At 59.3% G+C, this 17,675-nt stretch overlaps 2 protein-coding genes and 1 long non-coding RNA gene across 6 annotated transcripts; 1 reads left to right on the forward strand and 2 right to left on the reverse strand.

The window, feature by feature from the left end:
- Window positions 1–34: 34 nt before the first annotated feature.
- LOC147648981 (uncharacterized) lies at window positions 35–350 on the forward strand. The gene is made up of 2 exons (XR_015279643.1): window positions 35–97; window positions 211–350. It is a non-coding gene; the product is annotated as an uncharacterized LOC147648981 (long non-coding RNA).
- A 439-nt stretch (window positions 351–789) lies between these two features.
- RBM42 (RNA binding motif protein 42) lies at window positions 790–14,166 on the reverse strand. Of its 4 annotated transcripts, none has more exons than XM_086864917.1 (10): window positions 13,844–14,155; window positions 13,348–13,450; window positions 12,794–12,878; window positions 11,675–11,737; window positions 10,176–10,351; window positions 8,986–9,141; window positions 7,616–7,801; window positions 6,562–6,682; window positions 2,693–2,887; window positions 790–1,003 (listed from the first exon to the last, which is right to left on the reverse strand). In XM_086864917.1, the coding sequence occupies exons 1-10, from the start codon at window positions 14,020–14,022 to the stop codon at window positions 891–893; spliced, it is 1,377 nt and encodes a 458-aa protein (XP_086721043.1). In that variant the 5' UTR covers window positions 14,023–14,155; the 3' UTR covers window positions 790–890. The 4 variants fall into 4 exon arrangements, with proteins under 4 accessions (XP_086721043.1, XP_086721042.1, XP_086721041.1 ...); XM_086864916.1 differs by having other exon boundaries at window positions 11,675–11,740; XM_086864915.1 differs by having other exon boundaries at window positions 11,675–11,782.
- TYROBP (transmembrane immune signaling adaptor TYROBP) lies at window positions 14,132–17,339 on the reverse strand. The gene is made up of 4 exons (XM_086864945.1): window positions 17,190–17,339; window positions 16,785–16,805; window positions 16,569–16,685; window positions 14,132–14,297 (listed from the first exon to the last, which is right to left on the reverse strand). The coding sequence occupies exons 1-4, from the start codon at window positions 17,230–17,232 to the stop codon at window positions 14,206–14,208; spliced, it is 273 nt and encodes a 90-aa protein (XP_086721071.1). The 5' UTR covers window positions 17,233–17,339; the 3' UTR covers window positions 14,132–14,205.
- Window positions 17,340–17,675: the final 336 nt, after the last annotated feature.

A 17,675-nucleotide genomic window follows, 5' to 3' on the forward strand; every position in this document is an offset into this window, starting at 1 on the left:
GCCCCTCCCCCCACCGCCCTCACCCACCGCCCCTCCCCCCACAGCGCTGGAGCCTCACCTGTACGAGGAGGTGGAGCCTTGGGGGGGCTACGAGCAGGTGAGGAGGGGGAGGGGCGGAGCTTTGGGGGGGTGGGGGAGGGGCTAAGAGCGGCTCTGACCCCTCCCCCACCCCTTTCCCCTCCCCCACCCCTCCCCCCTCCCCCCCCTCAGGTGCCGCTGGAGCCGCTCGTGACCCCCCAGGGGGAGCTGGTGTGAGGGGGGAGGGGCCTCGGGATAAGCCCCGCCCCCCTCCCCCGAAATCAACCGGAAATGAACGGAGAATAAACCACGGCCGTTCCCAGTTCAAACCAGTTCAAACCAGTTACTTCCGGATCCCATCCCAGTCCATCCCAGTCCCTCCCAGTCCCGCCCAGTCCATCCCAGTTCCCTCCCAGTCCCTCCCAGTTCATCCCAGTTCATCCCAGTCCCATCCCAGTTCATCCCAGTTCCCTCCCAGGTCCCTCCCAGTCCATCCCAGTTTATCCCAGTCCTTCCCAGTTCCCTCCCAGTCCCTCCCACTCCCTCCCAGTCCATCCCAGTCCATCCCAGTCCCTCCCAGTCCCCTCCCAGTCCCTCCCAGTTCATCCCAGTTCCCTCCCAGTCCCTCCCAGTCCCTCCCAGTCCATCCCAGTCCCTCCCAGTTCATCCCAGTCCCTCCCAGTTCATCCCAGTCCCTCCCAGTCCCTCCCAGTCCCTCCCAGTCCATCCCAGTCCCTCCCAGTCCATCCCAGTCACACACCGACACCTCCGTGCAGCCCTAAAATCTCCTTTATTGCCGTCCTGGTCCCTCCCGGTCCCTCCCAGTCCGTCCCAGTCCATCCCAGTTCGTCCCAGTCCGTCCCAGTTCGGGGTTATCTCAGTCCCAGTTTCTTCTTCTCGCGCTGTTTGCGCCTCACCACCTCCAGGTTCCGATCCTTCCATTGGCTCTTGCGCAGCTTGATGGGCCGGCTGCCCACGTACTTCCCTGGGAGGGACTGGGGTTACTGGGAGGGACTGGGAGGGACTGGGAGGGACTGGGAGGGGACTGGGAGGGACTGGGAGGGACTGGGATGGACTGGGAGGGACTGGGAGGGACTGGGAGGGACTGGGAGGGAACTGGGATGGACTGGGAGGGACTGGGATGGACTGGGAGGGACTGGGATAAACTGGGAGGGACTGGGAGGGAACTGGGAGGGACTGGGATGGACTGGGATGGACTGGGAGGGAACTGGGAGGGAACTGGGAGGGAACTGGGAGGGAACTGGGATGGACTGGGAGGGACTGGGTGGGACTGGGATGGACTGGGAGGGACTGGGAGGGACTGGGAGGGAACTGGGAGGGACTGGGATGGACTGGGAGGGAACTGGGAGGGACTGGGAGGGAACTGGGAGGGACTGGGATGGACTGGGATGAACTGGGATGGACTGGGATGGACTGGGATGAACTGGGATGGACTGGGAGGGACTGGGAGGGAACTGGAATGGAACTGGGAGTGAACTGGGATGAACTGGGATGAAGTGGGAGGGAACTGGCATGGACTGGGAGGGACTGGGATGGACTGGGAGGGACTGGGATGGACTGGGAGGGACTGGGATGGACTGGGATGGACTGGGAGGGACTGGGATAAACTGGGAGGGACTGGGAGGGAACTGGGAGGGAACTGGGAGGGACTGGGAGCCCCAAGCTTCCAACCCAAGACGCCAAATTTTCCAAAAAAACCTCAAACGCCCAAAATCTACACCAAACCCCTCAAATCCCCCCAAAATCCCTCCAAAATTCCCCAAAATCCCCCCAAAATTCCCCAAAATCCCCCCAAATCTCCCTCAAATCCCCCAAATCCCCCCTTAATCTCCCCAAAAATTCCTCAAAAAACTCCCAAAAATCCCCCCCAAAATTCCCAAAATCCTCCCAAACCCCCCCAAAACCCCCCCCAAATTCCCTCAAAAATTCCCAAAAAATTCCCCAAAAATTCCCAAAATTCCCCCAAATCCCCCAAAACCCCCCCAAATCCTTCCTAAATCCCCCCAAATTCCTCAAATTCCCCCAATAAATCCCCAAAAATTCCCAAAAAATTCCCCAAAACCCCCCCCATACCCCCCCAAAACTCCCTCCAAAAATCCCCCCAAAAATTCCCAAAAATTTCCCCAAAAAATCCCCAAAAATCCCCAAAACCCCCCAAAATCCACTAAAATCCCTCAAAAAATTCCCAAGAATTCCCCAAAAATCCCCAAAAATTCCGCAAAAATTCCCCAAAATTCCCCAAAACCCCCCCCAAACCCCCCCAAAATCCCTCAAAAAATCTCCAAAAATTCCCAAAAATTCCCCAAAAATGCTAAAAAATCCCCAAAAAATCCCCCAAAAATTCCCAAAAATTCCCAAAAAATCCCCAGAAATTCCGCAAAAAATTCCCAAAAATCCCCAAAAATCCCTAAAACCCCCCCAAAATTCCCCAAAATCCCTCAAAAAATCCCCAAAAATTCCCAAAAAATCCCCCCAAAATCCCCCCAACCCCCCCAAAAATCCCCAAAAATTCCACAAAAATCCCCAAAAAATCCCCAAAATCCCTCAAAAAATTCCCAAAAAATCCCCAAAAAATTCCCAAAAATTCCCAAAAAATCCCCAAAATTCCCAAAAATTCCCAAAACCCCCCCAAACCCCCCCAAACCCCCCTCACCGTTCATCTCCCTCATGGCCCGCACGTAATCGTTGGGGTCCTTGAAGGAGACGAAGCCGTAGCCCTTGGTCTTCCCCGAGCGCTTGTCCCGGATCACTTTGGCCTTCAGGAAGGACGGGAAGCGGCCGAAGGCGCGGCCCAGGGTCTCGTCGTTCACCTCGTTCCCCAAATCCCCGCAGAAAATGCGGAAATCGTCTGGGTTCGGGGCAAAAAACGCCGATTTTGGGTCAAAAAACGGCAATTTTGGGTCATTTCGGGGTCGTTTTTGGGTAATTAATGAGGTTTTTTAAGGTCATTATTGAGGATTTGGGGTCACAGGAATGACTCAAAGGTCACAAAATCCAGCCCAGAATCTGATCCTTGATCTTGTTCCCCAAATTCCAATGAAAAACTGGAAAATCGTCAGAATTTGGGGCAAAAAACGGCGATTTTGGGTCAAAAAACGGCAATTTTGGGTCATTTCGGGGTCATTTTCGGAAATTAATGAGGTTTTGTGGTCGTTAATGAGGTCATTGGGACATAAAAAGACCCCAAAAGTCACAAAATCCAGCCCAGAATCTCATCCTTGATCTTGTTCCCAAAATTCCAATAAAATACAGGGCAATTTTTGGGATTTGGGGCAAAAAACGGCAATTTTGGGTCATTTTGGGTCATTAATGAGGTTTTCGGGTCATTAGTGAGAGTTTGGGGTCATAAAGAGACCCCAAAGGTGACAGAGCCCGGCCCAGGGTCTCGTCGTTCACCTCGTTCCCCAAATCCCCGCAGAAAATGCGGAAATCGTCTGGGTTCGGGGCAAAAAACGGCGATTTTGGGGCAAAAACGGCGATTTTGGGGCAAAAACCGGCGATTTTGGGTCATTTCGGGGTCGTTTTTGGGTAATTAATGAGATTTTTCAGGTCGTTATTGAGGGTTTGGGGTCCTGGGAATGTCCCAAAAGTCACAAAATCCAGCCCAGAATCTCATCCTTGATCTTGTTCCCCAAATCCCAACGAAAAACTGGAAAACCGTCAGAAATTGGGGCATAAAACGCCAATTTTGGGTCATTTCGGGGTTGTTTTGAGGTTATTGTGGAGTTTTGGGGTAATTAATGAGGTTTTGGGGGCATAAAAAGACCCCAAAGGTCACAAAATCCAACCCAGAATCTCATCCTTGATCTTGTTCCCCAAATCCCAACGAAAAACTGGAAAATCGTCAGAATTTGGGGCAAAAGACGGCAATTTTGGGTCATTTTGGGGTCGTTTTGGGTCATTAATGAGGTTTCGGGGTCGTTAATGAGAGTTTGGGGTCATAAAGAGACCCCAAAGGTGACAGAGCCCGGCCCAGGGTCTCGTCGTTCACCTCGTTCCCCAAATCCCCGCAGAAAATGCGGAAATCGTCTGGGTTCGGGGCAAAAAACGCCGATTTTGGGTCAAAAAACGGCGATTTTGGGTCATTTCGGGGTCGTTTTTGGGTAATTAATGAGATTTTTAAGGTCATTATTGAGGATTTGGGGTCACAGGAATGACTCAAAGGTCACAAAATCCAGCCCAGAGCCTCATCCTTGATCTTGTTCCCCAAATCCCAACGAAAAACTGGGAAATTGTCGGAATTTGGGGCAAAAAACGGCGATTTTGGGTCATTTCGGGGTCGTTTTGGGGTTATTGTGGAGTTTTGGGGTAATTAATGAGGTTTTGGGGTCATAGAGAGACCCCAAAGGTCACAAAATCCAACCCAGAATCTCATCCTTGATCTTGTTCCCCAAATTCCGACAAAAAACTGGAAAATCGTCAGAATTTGGGGCAAAAGACGGCAATTTTGGGTCATTTCGGGGTGTTTTGGGTCATTAATGAGGTTTTGGGGTCGTTAATGAGAGTTTGGGGTCATAAAGAGACCCCAAAGGTGACAGAGCCCGGCCCAGGGTCTCGTCGTTCACCTCGTTCCCCAAATCCCCGCAGAAAATGCGGAAATCGTCTGGGTTCGGGGCGAAAAACGCCGATTTTGGGTCAAAAAACGGCAATTTTGGGTCAAAAAACGGCAATTTTGGGTCATTTTGTGTCATTAATGAGGTTTTGGGGTCGTTAATGAGAGTTTGGGGGCATAAAAAGACCCCAAAGGTCACAAAATCCAGCCCAGAATCTCATCCTTGATCTTGTTCCCCAAATTCCAATAAAATACAGGGAAATTTTTGGGATTTGGGGCAAAAAACGGCAATTTTGGGTCATTTTGGGGTCGTTTTGGGTCATTAATGAGGTTTTGGGGTCGTTAATGAGAGTTTGGGGTCATAAAGAGACCCCAAAGGTGACAGAGCCCGGCCCAGGGTCTCGTCGTTCACCTCGTTCCCCAAATCCCCGCAGAAAATGCGGAAATCGTCTGGGTTCGGGGCAAAAAACGCCGATTTTGGGGCAAAAAACGCCGATTTTGGGTCAAAAAACGGCGATTTTGGGTCATTTCGGGGTCGTTTTTGGGTAATTAATGAGATTTTTAAGGTTATTATTGAGGATTTGGGGTCACAGGAATGACTCAAAGGTCACAAAATCCAGCCCAGAATCTGATCCTTGATCTTGTTCCCCAAATTCTGACAAAAAACTGGAAAATCGTCAGAATTTGGGGCAAAAAACGGCAATTTTGGGTCATTTCGGGGTCGTTTTGGGGTTATTGTGGAGTTTTGAGGTCGTTAATGAGGTTTTGGGGTTCTAAAGAGACCCCAAAGGTCATAAAATTCAATCCAAGGTCTCATCCTTGATCTTGTTCCCAAAATCCCAATGAAAAACCGGAAAATCGTCAGAATTTGGGGCAAAAAACGGCGATTTTGGGTCATTTTGGGGTCGTTTTGGGTCATTAATGAGGTTTTGGGGTCGTTAATGAGAGTTTGGGGTCATAAAGAGACCCCAAAGGTGACAGAGCCCAGCCCAGGGTCTCGTCGTTCACCTCGTTCCCCAAATCCCCGCAGAAAATGCGGAAATCGTCTGGGTTCGGGGCAAAAAACGCCGATTTTGGGTCAAAAAATGGCAATTTTGGGTCATTTCGGGGTCGTTTTTGGGTAATTAATGAGATTTTTAAGGTTATTATTGAGGATTTGGGGTCACAGGAATGACTCAAAGGTCACAAAATCCAGCCCAGAATCTGATCTTTGATCTTATTCCCAAGATTTCAATAAAATACAGGGAAATTTTTGGGATTTGGGGCAAAAAACGGGGATTTTGGGTCATTTTGGGTCATTAATGAGGTTTTGGGGTCGTTAATGAGAGTTTGGGGGCATAAAAAGACCCCAAAGGTCACAAAATCCAGCCCAGAATCTCATCCTTGATCTTGTTCCCCAAATCCCAACGAAAAACTGGGAAATCGTCAGAATTTGGGGCAAAAAACGGCGATTTTGGGTCATTTTGGGGTCATTTGGGGTCGTTATGGGGTCATAGAGTCACCCGGAGACCCCCAGTCCCTCCCAGTTTGTCCCAGTCCCCTCCCAGTTTAACCCAGCTCCTCCCAGTCCCATCCCAGTCCCTCCCAGTCCCTCCCAGTTCCTCCCAGTCCCTCCCAGTCCATCCCAGTTCCTCCCAGTTCCCTCCCAGTCCCTCCCAGTCCGTCCCAGTCCATCCCAGTTCCCTCCCAGTTCCCTCCCAGTCCGTCCCAGTCCGTCCCAGTCCATCCCAGTCCCTCCCAGTCCCTCCCAGTCCCTCCCAGTCCATCCCAGTCCCTCCCAGTCCCTCCCAGTCCATCCCAGTCCCTCCCAGTCCCTCCCAGTCCCATCCCAGTCCATCCCAGTCCATCCCAGTCCCTCCCAGTCCCTCCCAGTCCCTCCCAGTCCCTCCCAGTCCATCCCAGTCCCTCCCAGTCCATCCCAGTCCCCTCCCAGTCCATCCCAGTCCGTCCCAGTTCATCCCAGTCCGTACCAGCGTCCCACTCCAGCAGGCTGGGATCCTCCCAGCTGCTCCCGGCCGCCGTGCGGATGCAGCGCTTCAGCCGCTCCCCCCTCCCCTTGCGCTTGTCCTCGGCCGCCGGCTCCGCCCCCACCTGACAGACAGCTGTCAATCATCCTGGCCACGCCCACCCCGACAAAGACACGCCCACTCCCCCACTGGCCACGCCCATGAAGTAGAACCACCCATGGTTGGAGGCTCCGCGCCCCTTTGGAAGAGCTTGGGCGTAGCCTGATGGACACCTGTCAATCATCCTGGGCACGCCCACCCCGACAAAGACACGCCCACTCCCCACCGGCCACGCCCACCCTGCACTAACCCCAAAATTTGGAGGCTCCGCCCCCTTTCACACGGCTTTGTTATAGGCTGATGGACACCTGTCAATCATTCTGGCCACGCCCACCCCACCGCAGACGTGCACACTCCCCTCTGGCCACGCCCACTCTGCAATAAACCCCATTTTGAGGCCCCGCCCCCTTTCCCACAACTCAATTGCAGCCTGATGGACACCTGTCAATCATTATAACCACGCCCACACCACCAGAGACACGCCCACTCCTCTCTGGCCACGCCCACCAGGCAGGAAACCCCCAATTTGGAGGCTCCGCCCCCTTTCCCGTGGTCTGATGGGCACCTGTCAATCACCCAGGAGACTCCCACTCACTTCTGGCCACACCCACCAATGAAAAGCCCCAATTTGGAGGCTCCGCCCCCTTTCCACAGTTTGATGGACACCTATCAATCATCCTGGCCAAGCCCAGTTTTATGTGGCCACTCCTACCCACCCCAGAGGCTCCGCCCCTTTTCCCACAGCCGTGATTGGCACCTGTCAATCACTCCCATAGTCACGCCCACTTCCTGTTGACCACACTCATTCCTTTCCACTGGCCACGCCCACATCCTGCAGTCCCGCCCACCTGGAGAGCTGTCAATCATTTATGACAACCACACCCACTTCCCTTTAAGCCCCACCCCACTTAAAGTGGCCACGCCCCTTTAAGCCCCACCCGTTTTAAGCCCCACCCACCTCTGGCACAGGAAAGGGCGGGTCCTGTGGGCGTGGCCTGCGCAGGGGGCGTGGCACCGGGGCTAGGTGGGCGGGGCCAGGGCGTGGCTCCGGAGGGGGCGTGGCCATGGCAGGGGGCGGGGCCGGGAGGCTGGGTCCGATCCGAGGCTCCTCAGGGGGTGGGGCCCGAGGGGGCGGAGCTTCCTCCTGTGGGGGTGGGGCCAGGGGAAACAAAGTGTTAAAGGGGTGTGGCCTTGGGGGGACGGGCTAAAGGGGGAGGAGCCAAAGAGGGAGGGGTTAAAGGGGCGGGGCTAAATAGGGAGGCACTTAAAGGGGAGGAATTAAAGGGGCGGGGTTTAAAGGAAAGGATTAAAGGGGGAGGGCTTAAAGGGGAGGAGCTTAAGTGGGTGGGGCTAAGGGGAAGGGGAAAGGAAGGGGTTAAAGGGGAGGGGCCAAAGGGGGAGGAGCTTAAAGGGGAGGGGTTAAAAGAAGAGGGGTTAAAGGGGGTGGGGCTTAAATGGGAGGGGGTTAAAGGGGAGGGGCTAAAGGGGAGGGATTAAAGGGGAGGGGTTAAAGGGGGAGGGGCTAAAGGGGGAGGAGCTTAAAGAGGAAGGGCTACAAGGGGAGGGGTTAAAGAGGGAGGGGCTAAAGGGGGAAGGGCTTAAAGGGGAGGGGCTAAAGGGGGAGGGGCTTAAAGGGGAGGAGTTCAAAGGAAGGGGTTAAAAAGGGAGGGGCTAAAAGGGGGAGGGGCTAAAGGGGGAGGGGCTTAAAGGGGAGGAGTTCAAAGGAAGGGGTTAAAAAGGGAGGGGCTAAAAGGGGAGGGGCTAAAAGGAGAGCGATTAAAGGGGAGGGGCTAAAGGAGGAGGGGCTAAAAGGAGAGGGATTAAAGGGGAGGGGCTAAAAGGGGAGGAGTTCAAATGAAGGGGCTAAAAGGGGAGGGGCTAAAAGGGGAGGGGTTAAAGGGGAGGAGCTAAAGGGGGAGGAGCTAAAAGGAGAGTGATTAAAGGGGAGGGGCTAAAAGGAGAGGGATTAAAGGGGAGGGGCTAAAGGGGGAGGGGCTAAAAGAGAGGGATTAAAGGGGAGGGGCTAAAAGAGAGGGATTAAAGGGGAGGGGCTAAAAGAAGAGTGATTAAAGGGGAGGGGCTAAAGGAGGAGGGGCTAAAAGGAGAGGGATTAAAGGGGAGGGGCTAAAAGGAGAGGGATTAAAGGGGAGGGGCTAAAGGAGGAGGGGCTAAAAAAAGAGTGATTAAAGGGGAGGGGCTAAAGGAGGAGGAGCTAAAAGGAGAGGGATTAAAAAGGAGGAGCTAAAGGGGGAGGGGCTAAAAGAAGAGGGATTAAAGGGGAGGGGCTGAAGGGGGAGTGGCTAAAGGGGGCGGGGCCTGTTGTCTCACCGGGACGCGGCGGGGGGGGGTGGGGTAGACGGTGGGGGCCGCCTGGATGACGGGCGGGGTCGGTTTGGGGGGTCCCGGGGGGGGCCCCGGGGGCGGCACTCGGGGTCCGGCGGCCACCGGGGGCAGGGGGGGCACGGCCGCCCCTCCCCCCCCCGCCTGTAGGGGGGGGAAACGGGGGTGGGGGGAGGGGTCAGGAGGTGGGAAAAAAAAAAAAAATCCCCAAAAAAACCCCAAAACCCCAAAATTTCTGCCCCAAAATTGCCCCAAAATCTGCAAAAATTTCATTTTTGGGTTGTCCTAAAAGCGGTGAAAATTTCCTGCTCCAAAAAAAGAAAAAAAAAACCCCAAATTTACCCCAAAAATTCATCGAAAACCTTCCAAAAGTTTTTCCTTAAAAATAAAAATTTAAATTATTCCCAAAGATTTTCACCAAAATTCCCCAGAAAAATCCCAAATTTACCCCAAAAAAAGGTCCCAGTCCCCTCCCAGTTCATCACAGTTCATCCCAGTCCATCCCAGTTTATCCCAGTTCCATCCCAGTTCCCTCCCAGTCCTTCCCAGTTCATCCCAGTTCATCCCAATCCATCCCAGTTCCCTCCCAGTCCATCCCAGTTCCCTCCCAGTCCATCCCAGTTCCCTCCCACTCCCCTCCCAGTTCCATCCCAGTCCATCCCAGTTCATCCCAGTCCATCCCAGTCCATCCCAGTTCCCTCCCAGTCCCTCCCAGTCCCTCCCAGTTCCCTCCCAGTCCCTCCCAGTTCCTCCCAGTTCCCTCCCAGTTCCTCCCAGTCCATCCCAGTTCCCTCCCAGTCCCTCCCAGTCCATCCCAGTCCATCCCAGTTCATCCCAGTCCATCCCAGTCCATCCCAGTCCATCCCAGTTCCCTCCCAGTCCCTCCCAGTCCATCCCAGTTCCATCCCAGTCCCTCCCAGTTCCCTCCCAGTCCCTCCCAGTTCCTCCCAGTCCATCCCAGTTCCCTCCCAGTTCCCTCCCAGTCCCTCCCAGTCCATCCCAGTCCATCCCAGTTCCCTCCCAGTCCATCCCAGTCCCTCCCAGTCCCCTCCCAGTCCCCTCCCAGTCCCTCCCAGTCCCTCCCAGTCCCCTCCCAGTTCCCTCCCAGTCCATCCCAGTCCCTCCCAGTCCCTCCCAGTCCATCCCAGTCCCTCCCAGTCCCTCCCAGTTGCACTCACCGGGCTCGGGGCTCTCATGGCCCCCCCCAGCGGCGCCCCCAGGGGGGTGGGGGGTGGTCTCTGCAGTGGGGGAGGGGCGAGCAGCAGGGGGGGGGCGGGGGGAGCCCCCAGGGGAGGCCCCACCCCCACCATGGCCCCGGGGGGGGGGCGCAGGCCCAGGGGACCCCGGGGACCGGCTGGGGACAGACAGGGGACAGCGGGGTCACCCTCGGGGTGTCCCCAAGTGTCCCCAACCCCCCCAATGTCTTCAACCCCCCCCGATGTCCCCAAACCCCCCCCAATGTCCCCAAACCCCCCAATCCCGGTGTCCCCAAACCCCCCCAATGTCCCCTCAATGTCCCCAAACCCCCCCCCAAGCCCCCCTGGTGTCCCCAATCCACCCCCCCAAATGTCCCCAGTGTCCCCAAACCACCCCCAATGTCCCCAAATCCCCTCGGTGTCCCCCGTGTCCCCAAACCTTCCCCAAACCCCCCCCTCAGTGTCCCCAAATCTCCCCAATGTCCCCAACCCCCCCAATGTCCCCAAGTGTCCCCAGTGTCCCCAAATCCCCCAGATGTCCCCTCAATGTCCCCAAACCCCACAATCCTGGTGTCCCCAAACCCCCCCGATGTCCCCAATGTCCCCAAACCCCCCCCAGTGTCCCCAACCCCCCCCAATGTCACCCCGATGTCCCCTCGGTGTCCCCAACCCCCCCAGTGTCGCCAACCCCCCCCAATGTCCCCCCGATGTCCCCAAACCCCCCCCGATGTCCCCCCAATGTCCCCCCGGTATCTCCAACCCCCCCCCCAGTGTCCCCAACCCCCCCCAATGTCCCCCCGATGTCCCCAAACCCCCCCAATGTCCTCAACCCCCCCCAATGTCCCCCCGATGTCCCCAAACCCCCCCAATGTCCCCAACCCCCCCAGTGTCCCCAAACCCTCCCCAATGTCCCCAATGTCCCCAATGTCCCCAATGTCCCCAACCCCCCCAGTGTCCCCAACCCCCCCAATGTCCCCAACCCCCCCCAGTGTCCCCAACCCCCCCCGATGTCCCCAAACCCCCCCCAGTGTCCCCAACCCCCCCCAATGTCCCCAATGTCCCCAACCCCCCCAATGTCCCCCCCATTGTCCCCCCGGTATCTCCAACCCCCCCCCAGTGTCCCCAACCCCCCCCCAATGTCCCCCCAATGTCCCCCCAGTGTCCCCAAACCCCCCCCAATGTCCCCAATGTCCCCCCAGTGTCCCCAACCCCCCAAAGTCCCCAAACCCCCCCCGATGTCCCCAACCCTCCCGATGTCCCCAAACCCCCCCAGTGTCCCCCCCGATGTCCCCGATGTCCCCAACCCCCCCCCAGTGTCCCCAAACCCTCCCCAGTGTCCCCAAACCCTCCCCAATGTCCCCAATGTCCCCCCAGTGTCCCCAACCCCCCAAACCCCCCGATGTCCCCAAACCCCCCCCGATGTCCCCAAACCCCCCCGATGTCCCCCGGTGTCCCCCCGGTGTCCCCCCTGTGTCCCGCACCGGGGCGCTGCAGCACGTGGGGCACGAATGCCGGGCGCAGGATCGGCGGCCGCTGCGGTGACACTGCTGGGGACAGGGGACAGCGCCCGATGGGGACACCAGGGACGTCTGGGGACCCCCAGGGGACCCTCAGGAGACCCTCAGGGACATTTGGGGACCCCCAGGGGACCCTTGGGGACATTTGGGGACCCCCAGGAGACCCTCAGGGGACCCTCAGGGACATTTGGGGACCCCCAGGAGACCCTCAGGGGACCCTCAGGGACATTTGGGGACCCTCAGGGGACCCTCAGGGACATTTGGGGACACCCAGGGGACCCGCAGGGGACCCTTGGGGACATTTGGGGACCCCCAGGGGACCCTCAGGGACATTTGGGGACCCCCAGGGGACCCTTGGAGACATTTGGGGACATTTGGGGCCCTCTTGGGGACATTTGGGGATACCCAGGGGACCCTCAGGGACATTTGGGGACACCCAGGGGACATTTTGGGACCCTCAGGGGACCCTCAGGGGACCCTTGGGGACATTTGGGGACCCCCAGGAGACCCTCAGGGACATTTGGGGACCCTCAGGGACATTTGGGGACCCTCAGGGACATTTGAGGACCCCCAGGGGACCCTCAGGGGACCCTTGGGGACATTTGGGGACCCCCAGGAGACCCTCAGGGACATTTGGGGACCCTCAGGGACATTTGAGGACCCCCAGGGGACCCTCAGGGGACCCTCAGGGACATTTGGGGACCCTCAGGGGACCCGCAGGGGACCCTTGGGGACATTTGGGGACCCCCAGGGGACCCTCAGGGACATTTGGGGACCCCTTGGGGACGTTTGGGGACCCTCAGGGACATTTGGGGACCCTCAGGGGACCCTCAGGGGACCTGCAGGGGACCCTCGGGGACGTTTGGGGACCCCCAGGGGACCCTCAGGGACATTTGGGGACGTTTGGGGACCCCTAGGGGACGCTTGGGGACCCCCAGGGGACCCTCAGGGACATTTGGGGACCCCCAGGAGACCCTCAGGGGACCCTTGGGGATGTTTGGCGACCCCCAGGGGACATTTGGGGACCCCCAGGGGACTTTTGGGGACCCTTGGGGACATTTGGGGACATTTGGTGACACCAACCTGGCCCCACGAAGGGCACGGGCGATGTCCCCAGAGGGGGGACGGTGGCGGCGGCGGCGGCGCGAGCCTCGAGGGACTGCTGGACCTGGGGACAGCGGGGAGGGGACATTGGGGACACCTGGGTGGCACCTGTGGACACTTGGGGACATTTTGGGGCCATTTGGGGCCATTTTGGGGGCATTTGGGGACATTTGGGGCCATTTGGGGCCATTTTGGGGACATTTGGGGACATTTTGGGGCCATTTGGGGACATTTGGGGACATTCTGGGGCCATTTGGGGCCATTTGGGGACATTTTGGGACATTTGGGGCCATTTGGGGCCATTTGGGGCCATTTGGGGCCATTTGGGGCCATTTGGGGACATTTTGGGGACATTTGGGGCCATTTGGGGCCATTTTGGGGCCATTTGGGGCTATTTGGGGACATTTTGGGGCCATTTGGGGACATTTTGGGGCCATTTTGAGGCCATTTGGGGCCATTTTGGGGCCATTTGGGGACATTCTGGGGACATTTGGGGACATTTGGGGTCACTTGGGGACATTTTGGGGACACACCTGCTGGTAGGTGTTGGTGGCGATGATGGGGCGCAGGACGGGGGGCGGGGCCAGGGGGTCCCCGGGGGCGGGGCCTGGAGCCCCCAGCACCTCCTGCTCGAACCTGCACCAGTAAAAACCAGTAAGAACCAGTACGGACCAGTATAAACCAGTATAAACCAGCATGGACCAATAAAAACCAGTATAGACCGGTACAGACCAGTCCGCACCAGTATAAACCACTAAAGACCGGTACAGACCGGTACAAACCAGTATAAACCAGTATAAACCAGTATGGACTCCTGACCCTCCCAGTGCCCCCCAGTTACCCCCCAGGCCCCGCCCCCGTTGCCACGGCAACCCCCGAGCCCGCCCTTTTCGCCAAGCCCCGCCCCCGTTGTTACGGTAACAGCGAGCCCGCCCTTTTCATCAAGCCCCGCCCCCCGTTGCCACGGTAACCGCTAAGCCCCGCCCCCTCCCGTCCGCCATGACGCGCCCGCCGCTCCCTTCCCCTCACAGCGCCATCTCCGCCTCCATCTCCTTCAGCCGCTCCTCGCCGCTCTTGGCCGCGGCCCCGCCGCCTCCCGCCGCCGCTCCGGGACCGGGACCGGGCCCCGCCGCCACCACCCCGGGACCGGGCCCGGTTCCCGCCGCCATTCCCGGCCCGGCCGCTCCCGGAGCCGCCGTCGCCGCCATGATTGAAACCGCCTCAACCGCTTCCGCCCGCTTGAGGGGGACTTCCGGCGCGCCGATGTGACGTCACTCCGCGCGACAACACAATTAAAAATAATAAAACCGAGGCGAATTTGGGGCGAAATCGCCTCAAAACGGTCAAAAAACGCTTTAATGGCGGCCAATGAAGGGTGGGGGAGGGGGCGCTCAGCGCTTGAGTTCGCTGTAAAGGTCCCCGCGCGCTCCCTGCAGCTCTTGGTAGTGCGAGTCCGCTTCCGGGGGGCGGGGCTTGGGCGGGGCTGTGAGGGGGAAGGGGGCGGGGTCACGGTGAGGCCACGCCCACGCGGCCCAGTGGCTCCCAGTGTCCTCCCAGTGCTCCCAGTGACTCCCAGTAACCTCCCAGTGCTCTCCCAGTTACCCCCAGGGCCTTCCCAGTGCTCCCAGTGCTCCCAGTTCCCTCCCAGTGACCTCCCAATTACCCCCCGGGGCCCTCCCAGTGACCCCCAGTAACTCCCAGTGTCCTCCCAGTGCTCCCAGTAACGCCCAGTAACCTCCCAGTGCTCTCCCAGTGACTCCCAGGGCCTTCCCAGTGCTCCCAGTGCTCCCAGTGCTCCCAGTTCCCTCCCAGTGCTCCCAGTCCCCTCCCAGTGACCCCCAGGGCCCTCCCAGTCCCCTCCCAGTGACCCCCAGGGCCCTCCCAGTGGTCTCCCAGTAACGCCCAGTGACCTCCCAGTGACCTCCCAGTGCTCCCAGTCCCCTCCCAGTGACCCCCAGTAACTCCCAGTTACTCCCAAGGTCTTCCCAGTGCTCCCAGTTCCCTCCCAGTGCTCCCAGTTACCTCCAGTGACCTCCCAGTAACTTCCAGTTACCCCCAGTTCCCTCCCAGTTACCCCCAGTGACCTCCCAGTAACTTCCCAGTGCTCCCAGTAACCCCCAGGGCCCGCCCGGTTACTCCCAGTCCCCTCCCAGTGCTCCCAGTTCCCTCCCAGTGACCCCCAGGACCCTCCCAGTAACCCCCAGTTACCTCCAGTTCCCTCCCAGTGCTCCCAGTTACGCCCCAGTTCCCTCCCAGTGCCCTCCCAGTGCTCCCAGTTCCCTCCCAGTGACCCCCAGTAACTCCCAGTTACTCCCAAGGTCTTCCCAGTGCTCCCAGTTCCCTCCCAGTGACCTCCCAGTGACCCCCAGTCCCCTCCCAGTCCCCTCCCAGTGCCCTCCCAGTGCTCCCAGTTCCCTCCCAGTAACCCCCAGTGACCTCCCACTTACCCCCAGTGACCTCCCAGTAACTTCCCAGTGCTCCCAGTAACCCCCAGGGCCCTCCCGGTTACCCCCAGTGACCTCCCAGTGCTGCCAGTTCCCTCCCAGTGACCCCCAGGGCCCTCCCAGTGACCCCCAGGGCCCTCCCAGTTACTCCCAGTGACCCCCAGTGTTCCCAGTTACCTCCCAGTGACCCCCAGTTCCCTCCCAGTAACTCCCAGTGACCCCCAAGGCCTTCCCAGTGCTCCCAGTAACTCCCACTCCTGTCCCAGTAACCCCCAGTCCCCTCCCAGTTACCCCCAGTGACCTCCCAGTAACTTCCCAGTGCTCCCAGTAACCCCCAGGGCCCTCCCGGTTACTCCCAGTGACCTCCCAGTGTTCCCAGTTCCCTCCCAGTGCTCCCAGTCCCCTCCCAGTTACCTCCCAGTGACCTCCCAGTAACTCCCACTGCTCCCAGTGACCCCCAGTTCCCTCCCAGTTCCCTCCCAGTGACCCCCAGGGCCCTCCCAGTGACCCCCAGGACCCTCCCAGTGCCCTCCCAGTTCTCCCAGTTCCCTCCCAGTGACCCCCAGTCCCCTCCCAGTTACCTCCCAGTGCCCTCCCAGTGCTCCCAGTGTTCCCAGTTCCCTCCCAGTGACCCCCAGTTCCCTCCCAGTGACCCCCAGGACCCTCCCAGTGACCCCCAGGGCCCTCCCGGTTACTCCCAGTGACCTCACAGTGTTCCCAGTTCCCTCCCAGTAACACACAGGGCCCTCCCAGTTACTCCCAGTAACCCCCAGTTCCCACCCAGAGCCCTCCCAGTGCTCCCAGTCCCCTCCCAGTGTTCCCAGTTCCCTCCCAGTGACCCCCAAGGCCCTCCCAGTTACTCCCAGTTCCCTCCCAGTGACCCCTAGGACCCTCCCAGTCCCCTCCCAGTGCCCTCCCAGTGCTCCCAGTGCCCTCCCAGTGACCCCGAGGACCCTCCCAGTAACCCCCAGTTACCCCCCAGTTCCCTCCCAGTTACCCCCAGTGCTCCCAGTAACCCCCAGTGACCCCCTCAGACCCTCCCATTTTGGCCCCACCCCTCCCGACCCCACCCCATTTGACCACGCCCACAAAAGGCCCCATCCAGTTTAGCCACGCCCACAAATCTACTCCACCCAGTTTAGCCACGCCCATAACCGACCCCTCCCTGCTTGGCCACGCCCACAAAAATGCTCCACCCTGTTTGACCACGCCCACAAAATGACCCCACCCTTTCTGGCCACACCCACAAAATGGCCCCTCCCGGTTTAGCCACGCCCACAAACGACCCCTCCCCCTCTGGCCACGCCCACCTCGGCGGCCCCTCCCCGCCAGCCAATAGGCTCCGCCCGCGATCAGCAGCGTCATGATGACGTCAGCGGCCACGAGCGCCGCGATTGGTCCCGGCCCGGGGAGGCACCCGGAACATTCTGGAAAAGGAGGGGGAGGGGAGGGGGCGTGGCCTCGTGACCCCTCCCGTGACCCCCCGGGGGGGTTGGGGGAGGGGTGGGGTGGGGGAGGGGCCTCACCTCCTTCCGCTGTCGCCGCTCCTGGGGAAGAAAGGAAGGGGCGGGGCTTAATGAGCCACGCCCCTCCCCCCCACCCCGCCAAAGGGTGGGGGAGGGGCAGGGTGAGCCCTTTTAGGGGTGGGGGAGGGGTCCCTCAGGGTGGGGGAGGGGCTGGGTGAGCCTCTTTGGGGGTGGGGGAGGGGTGCCATGAGTGGGGGTCTTCATTGGGTGGGGGAGGGGCCGATCCGCTCTCCCCTCCCCCCCAATTTTTCCGCCGTTCCCCTCCCCCCACCCCCCGGGCCCGTCCACTTCTCCTTTTTTTGGGGGGGTGGGGGAGGGGCAGGAGGGGTGGGGGAGGGGCGGGGGGAGGGGGTCTCGCAGGGTGGGGGAGGGGAGAGCCCCCCCGGGGTGGGGGAGGGGCCTCACCGAGCAGCAGGAGGACGAGGCCGAGGGTCCCGGGGGGTCCCATGGCGGAGGTGGGGGAGGGGAAAAAGGCGGGAAGGGGCGTGGCTCCCTCAGGCCACGCCCCCCTTCCTTTTCCCCGCGGCTGATTGGGCGGACCCGTGACCCCGCCCAAAATTTGTCACCCCTCTCCCCCCCCCAAAACTTCCTGATTGGAGGAGTCCCCGATGTGGCCACGCCCCTTTCAAAAACCCCCGCCCATTCCCCATAAATTCCCGCCTTTTTAAGCCCCACCCTCTTTTTAAATCCCGCCCCTTTTAATGAGCGCTGTCCCTTTAAGACTCCGTGGGCGGAGCCTCAAGGCCGCCTTTAAACCCCGCCCTCATCGCGCGCTGATTGGCTGAACCCTCTAAGGCCGTGCCACGCGCTGATTGGCTCCGGAAGCGTGACTAAACCCGGAAGTGCCGCTCTGATTGGTCCGTCTCTGCGGGGCGGGAGAAAAGCGGGAAA

The sequence above is a fragment of the Cyanistes caeruleus genome, chromosome 28 (assembly GCF_971803275.1).
Source record: "Cyanistes caeruleus chromosome 28, bCyaCae1.hap1.1, whole genome shotgun sequence".
NCBI lineage: Eukaryota > Metazoa > Chordata > Aves > Passeriformes > Paridae > Cyanistes > Cyanistes caeruleus.

What these genes read in the sequence shown, in the direction of transcription:
- RBM42 (XM_086864915.1), bottom strand. Translation starts at nt 14,022, where the DNA reads ATGGCGGCGACGGCGGCTCCGGGAGCGGCCGGGCCGGGAATGGCGGCG. An exon ending in CCCCCCCCCGCCGCGTCCCG is followed by an intron (nt 7,802 to 8,985) that starts GTGAGACAACAG and finishes CCACCCCCACAG; the next exon opens with GAGGAAGCTCCGCCCCCTCG. An exon ending in CCTGCTGGAGTGGGACGCTG is followed by an intron (nt 2,888 to 6,561) that starts GTACGGACTGGG and finishes CCCCGAACCCAG; the next exon opens with ACGATTTCCGCATTTTCTGC.
- TYROBP (XM_086864945.1), bottom strand. Translation starts at nt 17,232, where the DNA reads ATGGGACCCCCCGGGACCCTCGGCCTCGTCCTCCTGCTGCTCG. An exon ending in CCTCGTCCTCCTGCTGCTCG is followed by an intron (nt 16,806 to 17,189) that starts GTGAGGCCCCTC and finishes TTTCTTCCCCAG; the next exon opens with GAGCGGCGACAGCGGAAGGA. An exon ending in GGCGGGGAGGGGCCGCCGAG is followed by an intron (nt 14,298 to 16,568) that starts GTGGGCGTGGCC and finishes TCCCCCTCACAG; the next exon opens with CCCCGCCCAAGCCCCGCCCC.